At 35.5% G+C, this 18,976-nt stretch overlaps 2 protein-coding genes across 4 annotated transcripts; one reads left to right on the forward strand and one right to left on the reverse strand.

The window, feature by feature from the left end:
• Positions 1 to 931: 931 nt before the first annotated feature.
• Positions 932 to 11,078, reverse strand: LOC105179603 (uncharacterized). Of its 2 annotated transcripts, XM_088882831.1 has the most exons (9): positions 10,478 to 11,077; positions 10,253 to 10,345; positions 9,094 to 9,198; positions 6,919 to 7,068; positions 6,634 to 6,732; positions 6,406 to 6,534; positions 4,396 to 4,575; positions 3,426 to 3,542; positions 932 to 1,280 (listed from the first exon to the last, which is right to left on the reverse strand). In XM_088882831.1, the coding sequence occupies exons 1-9, from the start codon at positions 10,865 to 10,867 to the stop codon at positions 1,116 to 1,118; spliced, it is 1,428 nt and encodes a 475-aa protein (XP_088738957.1). In that variant the 5' UTR covers positions 10,868 to 11,077; the 3' UTR covers positions 932 to 1,115. The 2 variants fall into 2 exon arrangements, with proteins under 2 accessions (XP_088738957.1, XP_088738958.1); XM_088882832.1 differs by lacking the exon at positions 9,094 to 9,198 and having other exon boundaries at positions 10,478 to 11,078.
• A 2,102-nt stretch (positions 11,079 to 13,180) lies between these two features.
• LOC105179599 (NAC domain containing protein 50) lies at positions 13,181 to 17,653 on the forward strand. 2 transcript variants are annotated; one of them, XM_011103239.3, is made up of 4 exons: positions 13,181 to 13,797; positions 14,656 to 14,936; positions 15,052 to 15,237; positions 16,743 to 17,653. In XM_011103239.3, the coding sequence occupies exons 1-4, from the start codon at positions 13,572 to 13,574 to the stop codon at positions 17,247 to 17,249; spliced, it is 1,200 nt and encodes a 399-aa protein (XP_011101541.1). In that variant the 5' UTR covers positions 13,181 to 13,571; the 3' UTR covers positions 17,250 to 17,653. The 2 variants fall into 2 exon arrangements, with proteins under 2 accessions (XP_011101541.1, XP_011101542.1); XM_011103240.3 differs by having other exon boundaries at positions 13,182 to 13,797; positions 14,659 to 14,936.
• The last annotated feature ends 1,323 nt before the right edge of the window (positions 17,654 to 18,976 follow it).

An 18,976-nucleotide genomic window follows, 5' to 3' on the forward strand; every position in this document is an offset into this window, starting at 1 on the left:
TCTTCCTCCAGATCTAGATTCTAGAAGAAGCTTTTCAATAGTGCGGAGAACAGAACGTCACGCGCAATACATTGTGTTTCTTAGATATGCTAATCAGCCTGTGAAACTGAATTGAGACGGGATGCGAAGAATATGATTGTGCTTTTTTCTATAGCTGTGTGCATAAAAGAAGAAAGTAGACTTCATGGGGTTTTAATTCATGTCCTCTAAAATGAAATTTTTTCAAGAGCTCTTGGACTTGTTAACATTGGCGAGTGTCCATTGGAAGCTCGAAAGTACCCGTAAATTTATCACATTTGTCCTGGCATCAAATAATGGGTAAATTATATTTTGTTCTAATTATATAAGCTTGAAAGAACCGTAAATTTATCATTTTTGCCTTGGCATCAAATAATGCATTTACTCTTACTGTTTGTCTTAGTGAATCTTAATAAAAAAATTACAAAATTTATATTCACTCCTTAATTTATTTATTATTAATTTATTACATGTTATATAAATTTTTTCTAACCAAATTATTCTTATAAAAGTAAAACTATACCGAATCACAGACATTAATACAAAATAATGTATAAAAGCAAATTGATCATAAATGATTTGTTCAACTAAAAAAAAGTCAATAATAAATTAATTGGACATAAATATAAAATTTTATTTAATTTTCTTATTAATATCAATAAAAATATATATTTATTAGACGAAAACTAACCATCACAGAGCATATAATATTTCAAATTATAAGAAATTTACGTAATTATCCCATTTAATAGAGTGGAGAGTGTTTTGATAGTTCGACCTAACCTCCAATGATGAAAATGCAACTGACCCTAAACCATGCAACCGACTAATTTTTTGTAAGGCTGTATAGTTTGATCACAAGTTCATAATCTAGACCTGAACTTTTGACAAATAAAAGATCCAAAGTGGCCAATTTCCACAGAATCTCTTAGTTTTTCTTTCCTCATTCTCATGTCGTTGGTTGTTACACAAAGGTCCGGAAGTCTAAACCAACTGAAGAATTCCTGGAAATCACTATCAAGTTACATTTACATCCTGCAACTTTACAATAAATAGAATAAATAGACGAAACGGCTAAAATATTCTATTGAAAAGCCTCAGCCCGCTGGGTGAACTCGCAACTTGCTGGCAACATAGAGAATGTGGCTAATGTTCGAAACTGGGTAGTTCTGCAGCAACTTAAGATTAGACGTGAAGTCACCTGCGAGTAAACGCTTCCGAACTATCACCAGCATTGCACAACAAATACGGAGCAGAGTTTCCTGCAATTTTATAATAGTTTGCCAATCAGGTCAACTCCAATTTCAAATTCGTATGAAGTAAGGAAATAAGCCAAGGAACAAGAACCAGGGGATATGCAGATTACACTTGTGCCTATAGTTGAATAACAGTTTAGGACCATAACTGCAATGAATCTAAGATAGGAGTAACCTAGTTGCAAGTTGATTCGGAAATGGTTCAGTACATTATTCTAATTTTCCTACCTACCTACTTGCACACTTCCAGAAGTAATGGAATAGGCAATGTCAGTTATTGAGCACGGAAAGGGGATATTACTGAAAAATTTCACAGTTCGGAAAACTATGTTGCTCCATTGGCAATTATGTTTTACAGTATAAATTATGTTGCTCCATCTCCAGATGTCTTCAGGGAGTGTAAAACATAATTACTCCATCAGCAATTATGCTTTACGCTCCCTGAAGACCTCTGGATATGGCCAAGGGGAATTTCTAATGTAAAACATGACTTACATAAGGGGTGAGTGTAACTTTCCAGATCGAGATCTTTGTTATGTGTGCAAACCATAGGAATGTCTATGTAAGTAGCAATAAATTTCCAAAGTACAGTCATCCATATGTAAATGGACTGCTCAGCGAATAAAAGGTTTAAATCCATCAAACAGCACATTTTATACAAGTTTGCCATCCAGGGACAAGGAAAACAGTCTTGTCATTATAACCAGGACACCATGGTGCAAGAACTGAAAATGTTTTGAAACAATGAAAGTAGGGGAATAACATAACATGTGACAGTTAGTGGGACCAAAAAGAACATAAGAAAAATTGATGGCATCCCCTCCCTTGAAAAGACTGAAAGATATGACACGTCATAACTTTCCAGTAGTTGCATGTTGGATTTACTTGTAAAGAAAAAGGTAACTTATTCAGGAAACAAGTATTTGAGGAAAGACCAACCAGCATGTCATACAGATGACTATGGATTTTTTTTATAGGATTTCAATTTCTTTCACACACCTATCAATCTTTAGAAGGCACACTTAATATGAGACTTCCAGCATTGGCGGGTACAAGATGAACATATGTTGGCTCACTGGCTGCCTTTGCAGTTAGACTATTTCATGACTACCTGTCACAATGGACCAACATCAAAGTTGCAACATGGCCTAGCCTCACCTTTGATAACTTTCAAGTTTGAACCAGCTTCATTCTGTTGACTGGAAAAGGCCTAACAGACCCTACTACCCTATATGCTGCTGTATCATTGTTCATCTCTGAAGTTAAAAGTAACTAATGTGTCTTTAGATGGACCTCTTATCTAGGTCTGTCACCAGTGACGGTCCAGCAATTATCTTAGTGGGGACTGAAACTGCCATAATTGAATATGCTCCAAGCATCTCATCACATTCTCCTCAATTTATTTCGAACAGGCTCCAATTTGTTCACTTGTCATCATGTCCACTTCTTCCTTATCTCTTCTTGATCTAGAGTAAGCTTAGCATATCATTTTGTCTAGCTCTAGTTATGTAACTTATGGATGTCATATGAAATGCTTAACCTTAATGCTATGTTTGAATTTGGTTTTTGTGAGGAGAAAAATTATTTCCTCGCTTAAAAAGGAGGTAACTTTGTATTTAGTGTTCTAGACATTTTGCTTTCCTTTTACCTTTTTCTGACTAAAACCAAAGGTCCAACCATCAGCCTAAAGGAATTAGGATGGATGCAGGCATCAGATCCTGATTCCTGTCTGCCTCCCATTGAAATAACATTCCTTTTCTTCTAGTCGATATACTTTAAGGGATGCAGAAGCTTCTAAAATAACTACAACAAAATCCTTGTTTGTGATCTACAGTTGATTTTATATCATCCAGTTTTAGCAAATTGCAGCGTGGACAAAATTTCCAAGTCTTACGAGCAATCGATATCATCAATGTAAAAATGCACAAGAGAACCATCCTACAAGTTGAGTTTCATGTCTCTACTCAAAACAAATAAATATTCGCTAAGGAACACTTGTCCTGTACTCTTTCCATTTTTTTACTCAATGATAGCTTGACACTCAAAAAGATTAAGTACCAAAAACTCTACCTAAACAACATGCAAATTAACATGTAAGGTTAGATAATATCGACCTGCAAATGAAATAATTGATTAAAATTTTTTACTTACTTGAGGACCATCAGGGTCACTCAGAAGTGTGTCCCAGATTATGAGACTGTCTGCAAAATTGAATTCTTGGGTCAGAAGGAGAGTAATCCACCTGAATGCATAAAATTGGGGATTGACCTGCACATTCAGACACACTATATGAGTAAAAGAACCATGCTCAAGAATTGAGATAAACAAGTCAACCAATTCAAATGCATAAACTGAAATCTTTTACAGCTAGATAAATAAGTACTATCCACTTTGCTGATACTCATAAAACTTGAGAGCAACCATGTGAAATGCAATGAAGTGAATTACTGAACCATCAAGGATTGCTTTCAAGTGATGGTAGTAATTACTGAATAACCTTTTTCTTGTAGTAACGAGGCATGAATTTCTTTAGCAGATTAACGACCAATTAAATTAAGAAGCCAACTTAATTAAAGGGCATATAGCCAGTAATTGCAATGATAAAAGTAGAGATAGACTACAACTTTATTTGTCACAGGGAATATTATATATATTATCAATATTTCAATCCATCCTCATTCTTATGTGGGGCAATACCCTTTCCCAGAAGTTATGAAATCCTAGAATACGGCATATTAAACTAAAACTGAAATCAACACTATCATTTAATGAATTAACAGAAGTTCAACATTCCAAGTGTTTCTCAGTTAACAGACAACAAGGTGTCCTTTAGTACTTCCACATTAAACAAATGTCCGAAAGGCCTCCACAAGAAACCGTCACTTGATGATTAACTTAATATATCCCTCAACCATAGCCAAACAATAATATGAAAACAAATGTGTCTGAAGATCCAGTATCTTTTGCTACCAATTTCATGTTATAACTAATGCAAAAAGGTTGCTAGCTATGGTTACCTGTATACAGAATCCTCTCACATATACAATTCACATTACCTTTGAAGATTGCAAATAGAGGGCTCATAACATGAAGGTAGAAATGAGTATGTATAGAATCTTACTTTTGTTGTCATCTCAAGGTGACGCCACAGCTCCTCATCGTGCTCCTTTAAAAGACGTGATAATCTTGTAATGGTGGCACGGATTCCCACTACACTGTTATCAAGTTGTTGAACAAAATTGTCTCTAAATCCACTCAACAACTCCACAAAACAGAAGAAAGCGTCAGCTTCAGCAGAAGCCTGCAGGACTTGGAAAAGGAAATAGTAACTGAAAAAGAAACCTCTAAACAATATTATAGTGTATGAGAATTATCGAACCAAAGAAAATAATCACACAACAAAATCATTTTCTTCCCACTTGAAGCAAATGACTTTTCATCCTGAACTGCTGCATGCTATGATCAGAAACTAAAATAAATTACAATTGTGTTAGCTGTGTTTCCTAAGCTGCTCCATCCACAGTTTACCTTGACTTGTCATGGACATAGATTCACCTTTCTTTAGAGGCACATTAATCAGGTAAGATGTCATTAATCAATGTGAAATTAAAATCTAACTCTTTCCTTGTTTCAGGATCCTTCTTATACAACCTCAATCACTGATTAAACCTATTTGCAGCATCTGTGTTGATTATTAGTTCCATCTTCACTGCTCCTACCGGCTAAGTAATTTCAGGATAGGAAAAGCTGTTGCAAAACTGTAACTTCTCATTGCTGGATACCAACAAATAAACACTTTTAAGCTGATGGACTCTTATGGAAAATGTATGAGTAACATATAAATTGGCGGAGACCTATTTATGCATGTTTCTCACTTGTGACTAAGCAAACAGCGATCGACAACTCAACATTCCAATGATTTGGCATTACTGATACTCCTCCAAAAGAAGGTCACCCATGTTTCATGATTAGGCAGGCCGTTTTGCTAATGTCTGAGACTCTTGAGTAGATCCTACTATTTGAAGATCAAGTCAACAAAAGTTCTATAACCATAAATGCAACCTTTGGTTTTTTCCAGGATAAGTGTCAAACGCCTTTAGACACTCCTAGAGGATCTATAGACTGTTTCCCCTTCCAACATTAAAATCCAATTTTTCTCCCAAAGCTCCAGCATGCAACACAAATTCTTCTAAAGCATATGTGTTCCCTTGTCATTCAGTATTTCACCTCTTTCCTCCTCACTAAAATGCTATTATGAACACTGTTGAAAAAGACAACAATCTAATTCTTTCATCATCTTTGAGAATTCTCATATTCACTCTTTCTTCTCTTCATCAGTTTTTCTTTGTTCATCTATTCTTGTATGCTGGGAGATCTAGTTTTATTGATCCAAGTGTTTTTACAGACTCCTTCCAAAGACAATCTCTCACTACAACATAACCCATAAAATGCAATTGACAGCAGATAAGAAAATATCCTAGCATCCCCATCATCAATTCCCATATCTTACTCCCTAAACTTAAACAGAACACGTAGAAAGTACAGATCAGCAGTGATTTCATCTGAAGCAAACACCTATTATCCCAGAAATAGCAAGTGCAAATTAAGAGGGGTCCCTTTTTGCAAAGGAGAAACTCAGTTGGGGCTCTGAAGGACAGTTCATCAGGAGGTTGTTTGGTTGAAAGCAGGAAATAACAGATGCGTTTGGATATGGCAAACGGGAAGTTTCAGAGGATCCTCCACTTTTGTTTTCTCTTTTGTCTTTCTACATCACCATTATCATCTTTGAGGTCGCGGATAAGGAGTATATTGTGGGAAGCCGATCACCATATATATATATATATATATATAGGTAATGCGAAGATTCCATATATTAGTGAAAAATATGCAAAGAACTCGAGGCATTCTGTTGACATCATTTTGAAACAGCAGAAAATGCAAAAGGCACTAATTCGATTTGGAAAGGTACAAAAATTTATGCATACTTCAGCCAGAATAATAACTTAAGAACTGTATTATCTTTTTGACCATTTGGAAAGACAGCACTTGATGTCCAACTGTACCAGAAAAAGATTCAATTACTTCATTTCATCATAATTAAAAGTATCAGAGCATGGAGTCAAAATATTACCGCATTTTCCTCAGTAGGATCATTTTTTAACACGAAGTACAGTGGGGCCAAGATTTCATTCATCCCTTGCACATATCTTATTCCCGGATTCAACTTTGCGAATACAATCAATATGTTCTTCAATGCCTCCTGAATGAAAGATGCATAATGAAAATAAAAAAGATATACCTATGTAACTTTAACAGCTCCAAAGAAAGAGCAGAAGCAGACAAGTAAAATTAGGGTTACTTGGTTGGATTTAGCAGAAGTTGAGTCCCCTGAGAAGAAGTGTATGTCTGGATGAGTACGCATGACATCTCGGTCAATCTGTTCCATGATCTCGGCGTCCTAGAAGTAATATATAGGAGCTTTAATAAGTCTTAATCTTTGTGTTGTTCAGATGCAGAATTCCAATTGCACTATTGTTTAGACAACTGTTAACTTAAAAGTTCAATTGTGCAGAATAAAGGATGGTAATGACAATGGACGTAACATCTATTTGACATGCTATACAATTCTATAAGGAAAAGGTACCTGGAAGAACTGATTCCATATGCTACTCTTCCCAAGACTTAAGGGATGTTCTCCATGACTTATCTCTGATCTCGACAGGTAACCTGGACTGCCGCGATCCACTTCATGGTTCTCAAGACTTGCCTTTTCCAGCTTCCTTGCAATCTCTGACTGACTAGCCATGGAAACATTTAGAAAATGTCGAACGTTTGAAATGTGTGGTGGAATTAGTTTTATTTAAGAGCAGAAATACAATGCCACAAATGATTAATTTGCTTCAGGCAATACAGATTTTTCCTACTAAGCTTTCTGCATGTTATGTATCTAAAAAATGTTAACATTTTAGTATGGTAAATCATAATCTAACAAAACAAATAAAATCTCAAACAACTTAGGTCTCATTTACTTCTCCAGATTGGGCCGGATATCCAACCCAATCCCGGTGTAATATGGTGTTTACTTCATTTTGCTCCAGCCTATTATGAGTGGCTCCAGTGCAAAATTGTGGTGAACTAAGTCAGGATTGGAATTACACCTAAAGAGGTGGGATTTTAATTTGGCCCACTCCATGTAATATAAATAATGTTTTTGCTCTCCAAAATATCCTCATCATCAGCCAAGCATTTACCCATTCCCCTACTTTTTCCCTAAATTAGCAATAAATCAACAGAGATGATTCTCGTCTGACCAGATTGTCTCTAGATCTGCTCCATCAAAAGCTTTGCAGAGTTCTTCAATGGCGAAGAAACGAAAAGTCCCTTTTTCTCAACAGACCAATGAATAAAAGCCCATGACAATTCGTGAAGTAGTAGAGGAAGTAGAAGAAGAAACCTCCGAAGTAGAAGAACGAGAATAACAAGAAGAAGAAAAATCTGAAGCAGCATCATCATCAAAGGAGAAAGACCCGAATCCTAGACCTGCTTAAAGAGGCTGCCGGAAAAGACCTGAAACTCCTATTGAAAATCGTCTAGGTGGCGGATTCGGACCCTATCCACTAGAAAATATTTGTACACTGACTCAGTTGGTATGACACTTCCAAGCAGCTTGACTAGACCCATGGGGATGGATCAGGCAACAAAAGTTTCGCGATTATTACTTATAAGTCACCAGAAGAGTTCAAGAAGGCAACAGGGAGCTAATTAAGGTGTTTGAAATTGTCAATTGCATCGCAAAAAGTTTGTGGAGAAAGACAACAAGAACGAATTTTACAGCAGCGTGAGAGAGGAAGACAAAGAGTGGCCTTCCATTTTCTTTTCTTCTTTTTGGGGAATATATAAAAAGGGAAAAGATTTACTAAAAACCCCGGAAAAAATTGCTGATTTTTTTTTTAATAATGACCAATTGGTCTTATTATGAGGTAACTTTGACATTTCATAATTTTATTCCAAATGAACTGCTTGCTAGTAAACATGAAAAAAAATTATTACACAATAATTCAATACTTGATCTAACAAAGTAAACAAAATATTATAAAATCATATCACTACATATCCCAAATTTTATCAGGCAATAATATATCACACCTCACATCACACAAAGTAAATGAGGCGTTAGACTAAGAGTTACGAAGCAAGCATCAAAGAAGGTGAAGGTCGTTGAAAATATAGGCTCTGCTTTAGAAGAAATAACACCCTCTAATATGAGACTGCCTGCAGTTGGTGGAAAACAATAAACAGTACAACATTTTGCATGCAAAGAACCAGTAAAATGTCATTCGTGAAAAGGAATCGCACTTTAGAGAACAGTTATGCCTGCTTATTGTCCAATACAGTAATTTTCTGCACTTTCAAGAGCAGTTTTAGTCAGGATTCACCCAACACTGTACCTTGTAAAGGAATTTTATTCAACCAATAAGAGAACAATGGTAAATTTTCAGAAGCTGGTACTAGATTTTAGAAGCAGATTATCTAACAACAAACACAAAAACAAGGAAAAACAAGAAAACGAAAGGCACTGTGGCACAACTTGTGCACTCAGGATTTCTTTTTGTGCTTTTCCAAAGATTTATCTTATTATTAAAAGGCCCAAAAATACCCACTTGCAAAACATGTAGCCTATTGTTTACCTTGACAATATACCTCATAGGAAAGCCAAATTTCTAATTTTTATTTGTCTACCTGACTTTAGTATGGCATATCCTAGGTAAAGTATATCTCAGAAGCAGAATATATTGTAAAACAATATTCAAGAACTTACAGGGTTCATTAATAGCTCTTCTTTGAAATTCTTATACTGAGACCTTTTCTTGGCCACTTCTGAAGGCCAAAGAGAGCGATCAGTTGGTAGATACCCCAATAACAACTGCAAAGAGTTCACATGTACACCTTAATCCAGATTTCAAAATTTTACGATGTCGAAGAAACAAAAAGTGAAAACACAAAATTTAAGAGTCATCCCATACACTAAATAGCATCTTAATTGTCTAGCTTTCATCAATTAATTATACTTTCTTAGACAGACTTATAACTTTCTAAAATATGAAAAAGGTTTCACTAGAGTCTAGTATCTTACTTTTGCGTGTTATGTTAAAGAAACTCATTTATTGTTTAATAATATTAAGAAACACATATAGCCCATAAATAAGAAAAGAAGGAGAGACTGGTGCATTGATTCTGGAGATGAGCCCCTACTGTCCGCATTAGCGTTAATTATTGCTAGTGTAAATTGGTCAAGTTAATAGAATGTTTGATTTTAGTATTTGGAGTGTCCATCAAATGGGATTGTGTAACACTAGTTTTTCCCCTTTCCTTTCTTTCAACAAGTGAATATTTGCTAATATGTACATTGGGCGTACTGATTATTCACTCACTGCTTTCTGTTCTCACAGTAAAGGCAAACCTCACAGGAACCAGAAACTATCAATGTCACTATCACGAAAAATCTCTCGAAGAAATGCTTTAATTGATTGTGCTTCGCAAAAACTTTCAAATAAGCCTTCGTTATGACAGGCAGTTTATTGTTTCCCATCTTAATCTGATAACGCAATGCGGCATTGTGTTATTATTGATTTTTCCATATGTCGCTTCACAATATACAGTACAGCATTGCACTTCAATTTTACCAGTTAAAAATAATAAAGGACTTTCTCCCAGAAAAGTACAATATCCTTACTGCCTAAATAAATATGAAGTTTCAAAACATGAATAAAACACAGTGAATTCAGTGTGACTGTTGAGAGATAAATATAAAAGCTCATGCATCATCCCCAGAAAATGTTTTCAGGATACAACCATTATTTTCTAAAATTGGAAAGTGCAACACCAGTTGTAAACTGAAATAAACTTCGTTATCCAACAATCATCTTGCATAAAAGATGTCCATAAAGATCACAGCATATAATCTAACAATTCCATACCTTCCAAATCGTTGCGCGAATACCAGCTCCATCAGGTATGCCTTGTGATGCTAGCTTCCGCAATTCTCCCATATTTATAACCTTCCTCGACAACTACAGTTTGAAACAATAAACACGCAAAAAGACGGAAAAAAAAATGTAACTATCAACAGGAAAGCTAAATGAGAAAAGAGGCGCTGAAACAAATGACATTTAGTAAAAACGAAAAGAATAACGCCAGTAAACCTCTTGTAAAATCTGAGCCTGCCTAGAAGTATCCACAGCAGCTGGAGGCGCCACTGAACCGGGACCAGCACCACCAGAGGCCGGAGAATTTGCTGACGAGCTACCATTTTCATCATCACTGTCACAAACACTAGTACTATTTCCAGAATGACCACTCAACGGATTCCTAGTTTCCCCTTTTGCAGCACTAGTAGCGTAAGCTGAGGAGGAAGCCGGACGCTCGGCCGGCCTCGCGACGGCCGGCGGTGGCACCGGGACGGGAGCCTCGGCAATAGCGGGGGCGGTGGTTTTCGGCGCGACGTCCTGCGGCGTAGGCGGCGGCGAAGGAGACCGATTAGGAGATGACCAGAGGGAGCTGTTGAGCCAATCGGGGACCCGTTTCTTCATCATAATTAGAGAAAATTGGGGCAAAATGCGAGTGGATCGAAGAGGGAGTGGGTAGGAATTAGTGAAAATCTGAAGAAAGTGAAAATGATTGTTGATGGAGGTGAGGAGTGACGATGTATCGTGGAAGTATCGATACAAACAGCGAATCTATACGTGCATTTCGACTTTGGGTGGGGTTGGGGTGCGGAATTGGGGCAGCCAGGTGGAGCGCTGGATCACGTGAATTGCACATATTGATGATTTGACCTTTAAAGAAAAAGGGGGAATTGCTTGTTTAGTCCCCCACAATCCCAGGGTGTCAAGCTTCCTCTCAAATTTGCCAAAACAATTCTACTCCTCTTTATTAACTCTCCATTGCAAAAATGGTCTTGAAAGACACTTTGCTGTGACTTCTCACAAAATTTGAGTCCCAAATCAAGTACCAAGTTATTAGTTAGAAAGTTGACAAAAACACATGTATGAGTCAGTTCTACTATAACTATTATTAATTGAAATAAATTAACAATAATCATTCATATCGCATATCAATATCTAACAAAAACTATTACAATAATCGTATCCTGATCATTCATATCGAATATTAATATATAAACAAATACTATTACAACAATCGTACCCTAATCGATAATATCAACACATATTATTCATTAGAATCAACGCACCTACTATTCAATAAACATAACATTCTACACATAAAGTAGAGTTCGAACTCATGACCTTTAAGGTTATGAGTCTCAAATTCACCAACGGGGCGCCACATTGGCCTATTAATTTATATTGAAGAGGATGCACAATTGCACATGACAGATCATCGATTTCAGTTGTAATGAACGGAAGGAATCATCCAAAATTTGTCCCTCTTTTCTCATATTATTACCTGTTGAAATTCATATAATATTACATCTCGAACAAAGGTAATTCTAAAAGTTCACATGGATTTTCGTTTAGTTTCTAATGCCATGGACCGTTGCTAAATGGCCACCCACGATGACGGGCTTTCTTGATCAAGAGTTGATCAAGAATTATTAATTAAATTAGATCTAATTAATAATAGTACTGGACAACCCAAGTCTAATTGAAAGGTGACCTAAAGAGTCACACACAGATCACCGAAAAAGGATGAGGAATTAATTCCATAAATAATTGAATTATTTGTATACGAGAGCGATCCATTAAATAGATAAGCCCAATTATAAATTGATTGAATTAATTTATATTGGGCTTGACCTTATTATTTAATAAATTGAACTTATTATTTAATAAAGGCTTATCGGGGGTTCATATATTTAATTAGATTAAATATATGATGAACTTAATTAAGTGGACTTTAATTAAATTGAATTTAATTAATTGTGCCTGGTATTTTAATTAATTAAAGTCGGCCTAAGCCCATCAATTAAGTTAGTGGAAATAATTAAAAAAAGAAAATTATTGACTAACAAAAATTTAATAATGAATATAATACATTAACCATCTAATTAACGTCATTTTATTTAAATTTAAATCGATTTGAAATTCGAACTAATTTTTTTTTCCAAGCCCAAAAATGAAATTTTTCATAAATGAGGTATCCAAATCCACATTTATATATATATAATATGTTTCAACATACCCATCATGTGCTAGAGCCCGTTTGGTGCTGAGTAGGTTTAATTTGCATTTTATGTATAGCCATTTAGTTACCTTTATAATTATTTAATGCGATTAAATTCTATTAAAATCATGTTTCGATCAAAGTTACACTTTGTAAATTTTATTCCCACCATAATTACTTTTCGTCTAATTATCCATTATATTTATTAAGTAATCTTTTAATTGGTACATTAATAAAAAAATTGAGAATTAGTGCAAGAATCTAATTACATTTTGCATTTGGTTTAATTGTAAATTTAAATATCATAATAACTTTTTCCAAATCAGTAAATTTTAAATAAATCATGCCGTGATTAATTATGCAACAGCCGACTCAAAATTAGACCTTAAAAAAATCTAGTAATTGATACTGAAGTCTCATAACAAGTACGATTTATAAAATTAAATATACAAGCGTTTATTTTTTTTAACATGAATTAATTATATTGTAATTTTTGATAGTTTGATTGTTATTTGAAAAATATAGTAATATATTAATCGATTTCTTAATATACTTACATAATAATATAATTATAGCTTCTATAATATATATTACCGATTATGCATCACCAAATTACCTCTATTTGTAGTTATAATTATAAATTAAATTGTTAATGAAAAAAAAATCTAAATTCGAACAATTATTATTTTGAAATATTAGAACCGGCCAACGGCTCAGGCTAACACACTCCCCAATCCCATCCTTTTCTTTATCCTTCATTTGTTCTTCGATTTCTGTGTGAAGCAAGCATCCATACCCACTCACACACACCACTCTCACCATTTTTTGGCCCATGGGCAAAAATCAAGACCCCCCTCAAAAAGGGGGGATAAATTATCTGTTTTTCATTTTATTTCACTGGTGAATTCATAAAAAGAAACAAAAAAACCTCTGCTTGCCTTCTAATCTTCCTTCATTTCTATTGAAGCCCAGGTTTCTTGCTGCTTTTTGAGTAGACTTCGTATCTGGGCTTTTGAATTTATGTCTTGAGTGTTGTTGTGTAGCCTCAAGGCTCTGAATTTTTCCCTTTTTTTTGGGGTGGGAGTGGGAGGTGGGATAATTGGAAATCTTGGAATGGAGATGGGACAGGAGGTAGTGGTGGCGGCCGTGGGCACAGGGGCGAAGCCGGGGAGGATGGGGGCTCCGCCGCCAACTTCCTTGGCACCGGGGTTCAGGTTTCATCCGACGGATGAGGAGTTGGTGAGGTACTATTTGAGGAGGATAGTTTGTGGGAAGCCGTTCCGGTTTCAAGCAGTTACAGAAATTGATGTGTATAAATCTGAGCCTTGGGAGCTTGCTGGTATATATATGAGATAAATAATGTTTTGTTCATGTGTAAATGAGATTGAATTAGATGTATTTTTATGTTATTTCCACAATTTTCTTGTTGCATGAGAATATCTGTTTTTCTTTTTTTGGTGGAGGAACAGGGTGTTCCTTGGCTTGTTGATATGGCTTTTATGGTGTATGGTTAAGTAGTCCGTAAGAGGTTTGTTTTGTTGGATGTTTTTCTTACTGATGTTGTATAGTTGAGTTTTACTTTGTACAATTTGTTGGATTTCAGATATAAATGAAGAATTAACTGCAAATAAGTCTTATAATGATGGTTTTCTGTTGGGTATGAGGAAACATGATTTTAGTACCTATGGCATGTAATGCTATGAAGTGAAGTGCCGGAGATGAATTAAGGTTAAAGATGAGATTTTTATGAACTTGATATAGTTAGATAAGAATTCAGCGGGAACTGAGACAACACCAAGTTAGAAGACACATATGTAGACTGCGTGCCTGTTTACACGATTGCAATCTCTGTGGTGTAAAAAATGCTGCGAAATGAAGTCTGGGAAAATTGGATGTTTTTGGTGTAAAAATAGTTGATAATGAGACGTATTATACCAGTGATAGAGGATGAAAGTTCAGTGTGAACTTTCGAAAGGTTATAGTGATTGATGGGCGCGGGTAAGTGGGGATGCCTGTTTCTGTAATCATGCTTGGCTACTTGAAAATTGCTGATAAGGGATTTATGTTGAGTGTTCTTTGCATTCGTTTGGAAGTAAGTCTTAATGTGATCTGTTTTTGCTTTTCTCTATTTTTGTCTATGAAGATCTAGATTCCTTTGGATCAAGAATAATATTTTTTTATGTGTTTTTGCATTAAGTAGATTATTCATCGCTGAAGACGAGAGATCTAGAGTGGTACTTTTTCAGCCCCGTGGATAGGAAGTACGGCAATGGGTCTCGGCTGAATCGTGCCACTGGCAAAGGGTACTGGAAAGCCACTGGGAAGGATCGATCTGTACGTCATAAGAACCAAACCATAGGAATGAAGAAAACACTTGTTTTCCACAGCGGGCGAGCTCCTGATGGAAAGAAAACTAACTGGGTAATGCATGAGTATAGGCTTTGTGATTCAGAATTGGAAAGGGCTGGCGTTTCACAGGTATGAAATGTAATTTAGTTTCAATTCAGTGCTCTGTTATTTTTATTTTGCAGAATCATCTTTTGGAAAGTTATGAATCTGAGAAGTTCCATTTTGTTGTTTTGTGAGGGAAAAGGATGCCTTTGTGCTTTGTAGAATCTTCCAAAAAAGTGGTCTGGGACCACCCAATGGGGACCGATATGCCCCTTTCGTTGAAGAGGAATGGGATGAAGATGCAGCACTGGTGATTCCTGGAGGAGATGCCGAGGATGATGTTGCCAATGGTGATGAAGCACGAGGGGATTGTAATGAACTTGACCAGGTTTATCATCAGATCTTTCTTTAATGAATGAAGTTCATTCCCTTTAGGGGTATCACCTTTTACTTCTACAAAGTTGATATGATTTGCATCTCACTTTTATCTGGCTACATTTCTAATAAATGAGTCGATAAATGTTTCATCATGCACTGCAGCACCGTATATGTTTTATTGTGCCCGCCTACTAAAATCAGGACTATTGAACTTATGCCTGCACTGAGTTCAAATTTATGTGTGCTGTGCTTTGGGCTTTATTGCGGGGGAAGTATGAATCAGAATCTTTATTTTTGGATAGAATATCCGCACAGAAGACATTTTCTTTTTCCTCCAAACAGAAAAGACATAAAATGATCTAGAGTGAGACTCTATAGTCTAAGTCTATTCACCGCAAGCAAATTGAGTAAGATACAGGGGATCCAGGCAGGTCTGTGTTTCATACATTAGCAACACTCTAAGATGCATCTTGACTGTCTATCTACTGTTTTATTAGCTCGTCGGTTGCTGATCTTACATATTGAGTTGTTATATTGATCAAGAGGATAGAGGAAACGGAACTTGGTAACATAATATGTCTGTCAACGTGGACCAAAATATGCCTGCATGTGATATTTGTGGATTAAGATTGTACAGCACAAATGTCGATACAGTTCACCACTTCATCTCAGTATGATATGGGGTCAATGAGAAAGAGTCCCTTCACATGGGATTAAACATTATGTTTCTTTTTCTGGATGTCTGAGAATAATATCCTGTCCAAAGATAGGATTTTTCTTCCAAAAAGTCAAGCCTTCTTAAGTTACATGATTTGACTGATAAAGATTCTTTGCCACTACATTTTGAGAGGATGAAAGTCTAAAGTTGCAGCCGATGCTTATGTTGTGTGCTCCCGTATGGAATTTGGTGCCAATTCAAATGTGGAACTTATAGTCAACCAGAACTATCTCATGATCTTATACCAAGACATTCTTTGTATCTAAAGCCAATGAATTCTACAGATCTTTGTTCATTTCAGGGAAGTTATGGTTTACTAGCTTGATCTTGTGGGGATCTGATAAAAGAGGTGAACAGGAAAACTAGGAAGAAAATAATTGCGTTGTAAACCAGAGCCAGTCTACAGTTTTGGTGATTCATTCTGGAAAAAGACGACCTGAAAATGTTTAAGAAATAAGGATATAGTTAGCTAATAACTGTTCCTCATTTGCTCATAGGAGTGTACCATTGTTGGAGCATGTTGATCATCTACTGCAGTAATTGAGCTTGATATGGATGTATGATGAAGAGTTAATATTATGTCTCAACATTTTACTATAGTGCATCTAACTCCTCAGTATCTTGAATCTTTCTTGCATGTTGGTTCACTATCACCTAAATCAGCATTGCAGAACAAATTAGTCTGTGATTCGGGACCTTCTCTGAGTGTTGCAATAAGATGTATTATATATTATGTTACACGTACTCATCATTTGCATTGTTTCTAACCAAATAATTGATCATCCAATCTCTTACAGGACACTAGCCCTCTTAGCATTGCTCCTCCCCAGGTTGAGAATCCAATTGAGTTCCCAAGTCTTCCTTTCATGTGCAAGAGGGAGAGATCGAGCGAACCTGAACCCCTCTCATTAGCTCAAAACAGCAAAAGATCAAAGCATGATGATCCAAACTCCAGCCATGCAAATGGGTCTGAAGATTCAACCACAACTAGTCAGGATCCAACTACAATGATGATGACGAAAAATATTTCTGCACTTTTAGAATTTCCCTTACTACAACCTGTTGGGTCGAAGGAAAACCATCCTGCCAACCCGCCTACGTTTGACTCCTCCAACCTTGAGAAATCTGTGCCTCCTGGGTACTTAAAATTTATCAGCAATCTTGAGAATGAGATCCTGAACGTCTCCATGGAGAAGGAGACGCTCAAGATTGAAGTGATGAGGGCACAAGCAATGATAAACATTCTTCAATCACGCATCGACATCTTGGCCAAAGAAAACGAGGAGTTCAGAAGACAAGCCTAGGAGCGCAATATCCTCTACCGCTGCTGTGTATTCTAGTTTTGTAGTTGCAGAAACCATCTCTGTTGGCCATTTTCTTTGATTGCAAATACTTTTGTCTTTCTTAACAGGGACGACGAGTTCTTGGCCTTGAAGAGATTTAGCTGTTTGCGGCATCCATTTAACCTATCTTTAGTTTAGTTTAATCTGAACGATCAATCTGTCGACTATGTCTTTTCTCATTCGAATCAAATTGACTTCTGAGTATTGGAGTGATGCTCCTATGCTTGAATTTTACCTGTAATGGCAACTCGTCAGGGAGGGGGTAGTTTCGGGATTATATGTCATTTATGTTTATGTCGTGTATCAAGTCCCTTGGGCAAAATTGTACTTTTGGTCCTACATGATAGATGGTGTTGTATTTTTTATTTTACAGTTTACGAATTTAATACATTTGGTCCTATAGGATGAAAGTTGTGTAATTTTAGCCCCGTAAAATAAAAATTGGTCCTAGCTAGCTGCACGATTTAACCTGCCTGCTCAATTTGTTTCTGAATCTTTGAATTTGGGAAGTGTTGTTTGTGGCGACGTACGCACTTATTTTACCCCTTTGTTGATGTGTCGTACTAGTTATTTTTTTCATAAATATGGAATAACATTGTCTATGTTTACTCCATATTAATTTACAACTTGTGTTTGCAATTTAATTAGCATATATTCGGAAAAATTGTACTTTTTATCCTACACGATAGAGAATGTTATACTTTTGATCTTACAATTTATGGACTAGTAAGTTTACTCTTATAGGATAAAAATTGTAGAATACTTAAGTACTTTTGATCCTACAGTTTACGGGCTTAGTACGTTTACTCCTGTAAATAAAAAGTTTTTGCATTTTTTTTATCCCAATTACCACAACTTTTTAGCTTATAAGACCAAATATGAGAAGTACGTAAATTATGAAATTAAAAGTACAACACTCTCAATCGTATGAGATCAAAAGTATAATTTTTCCCAGAAAGATTTCTGTATTCGTATTTAAGTATTATGTCTGGTACTACATAACAATTAGTTATAAATCAAAGGGGTAATTATATTTAGATTCCTATAAAATATGAAACTACACTTTTTTTTAAAAAAAACTTTTAAAATTATATTACATCCCTTTTGAAAATTCTTCATTTATAACCAACATTCTTCTATTAGAATTTGAACGAAAAATATTGACATAAAAAAAATTATATAAACCTTCACTTTAACCTCTCATTCAACATTCTCTAGCAATTTTTAAGGGGGTAAATATAGCATATATATAGTTAAAATGTTGTGATTGCAATAAACAATTGTTCCCAAATTATGGTCATTAGATAAAATAGATGTTGAATGGAAAAATTAATATAACTTTCATTTTTAGAGGAAGTTTAAGTGTAATTAACTCTAAAAGAACAATGTTCTGTTTAGCTGGAATTTTTAATTATAATAAAAATATTCTAGTAAGTTTGGTCCAATTATACTTATCATGTCAAAGTAAACGTTTCTCAATTTAATTAATAACATATATATGTTGCAACGAATTCTTTTATCACTAAATTTTGTTATATTCTATTTATTTTTGCGTGAAATTTTCTTTCTAATTTTAGTAACGATGTTTATACAATTTTAGTGGGTAGTTGTCAAGTCAACTGAATTAACTTGTCAGGAGTTATCATATGAAAGCTTATGGGGCTTAGTCAATATGATTGGTACTCCTC

Source organism: Sesamum indicum, linkage group LG7, assembly GCF_026168435.1.
Source record: "Sesamum indicum cultivar Baizhima isolate 11 linkage group LG7, ASM2616843v1, whole genome shotgun sequence".
NCBI lineage: Eukaryota > Viridiplantae > Streptophyta > Magnoliopsida > Lamiales > Pedaliaceae > Sesamum > Sesamum indicum.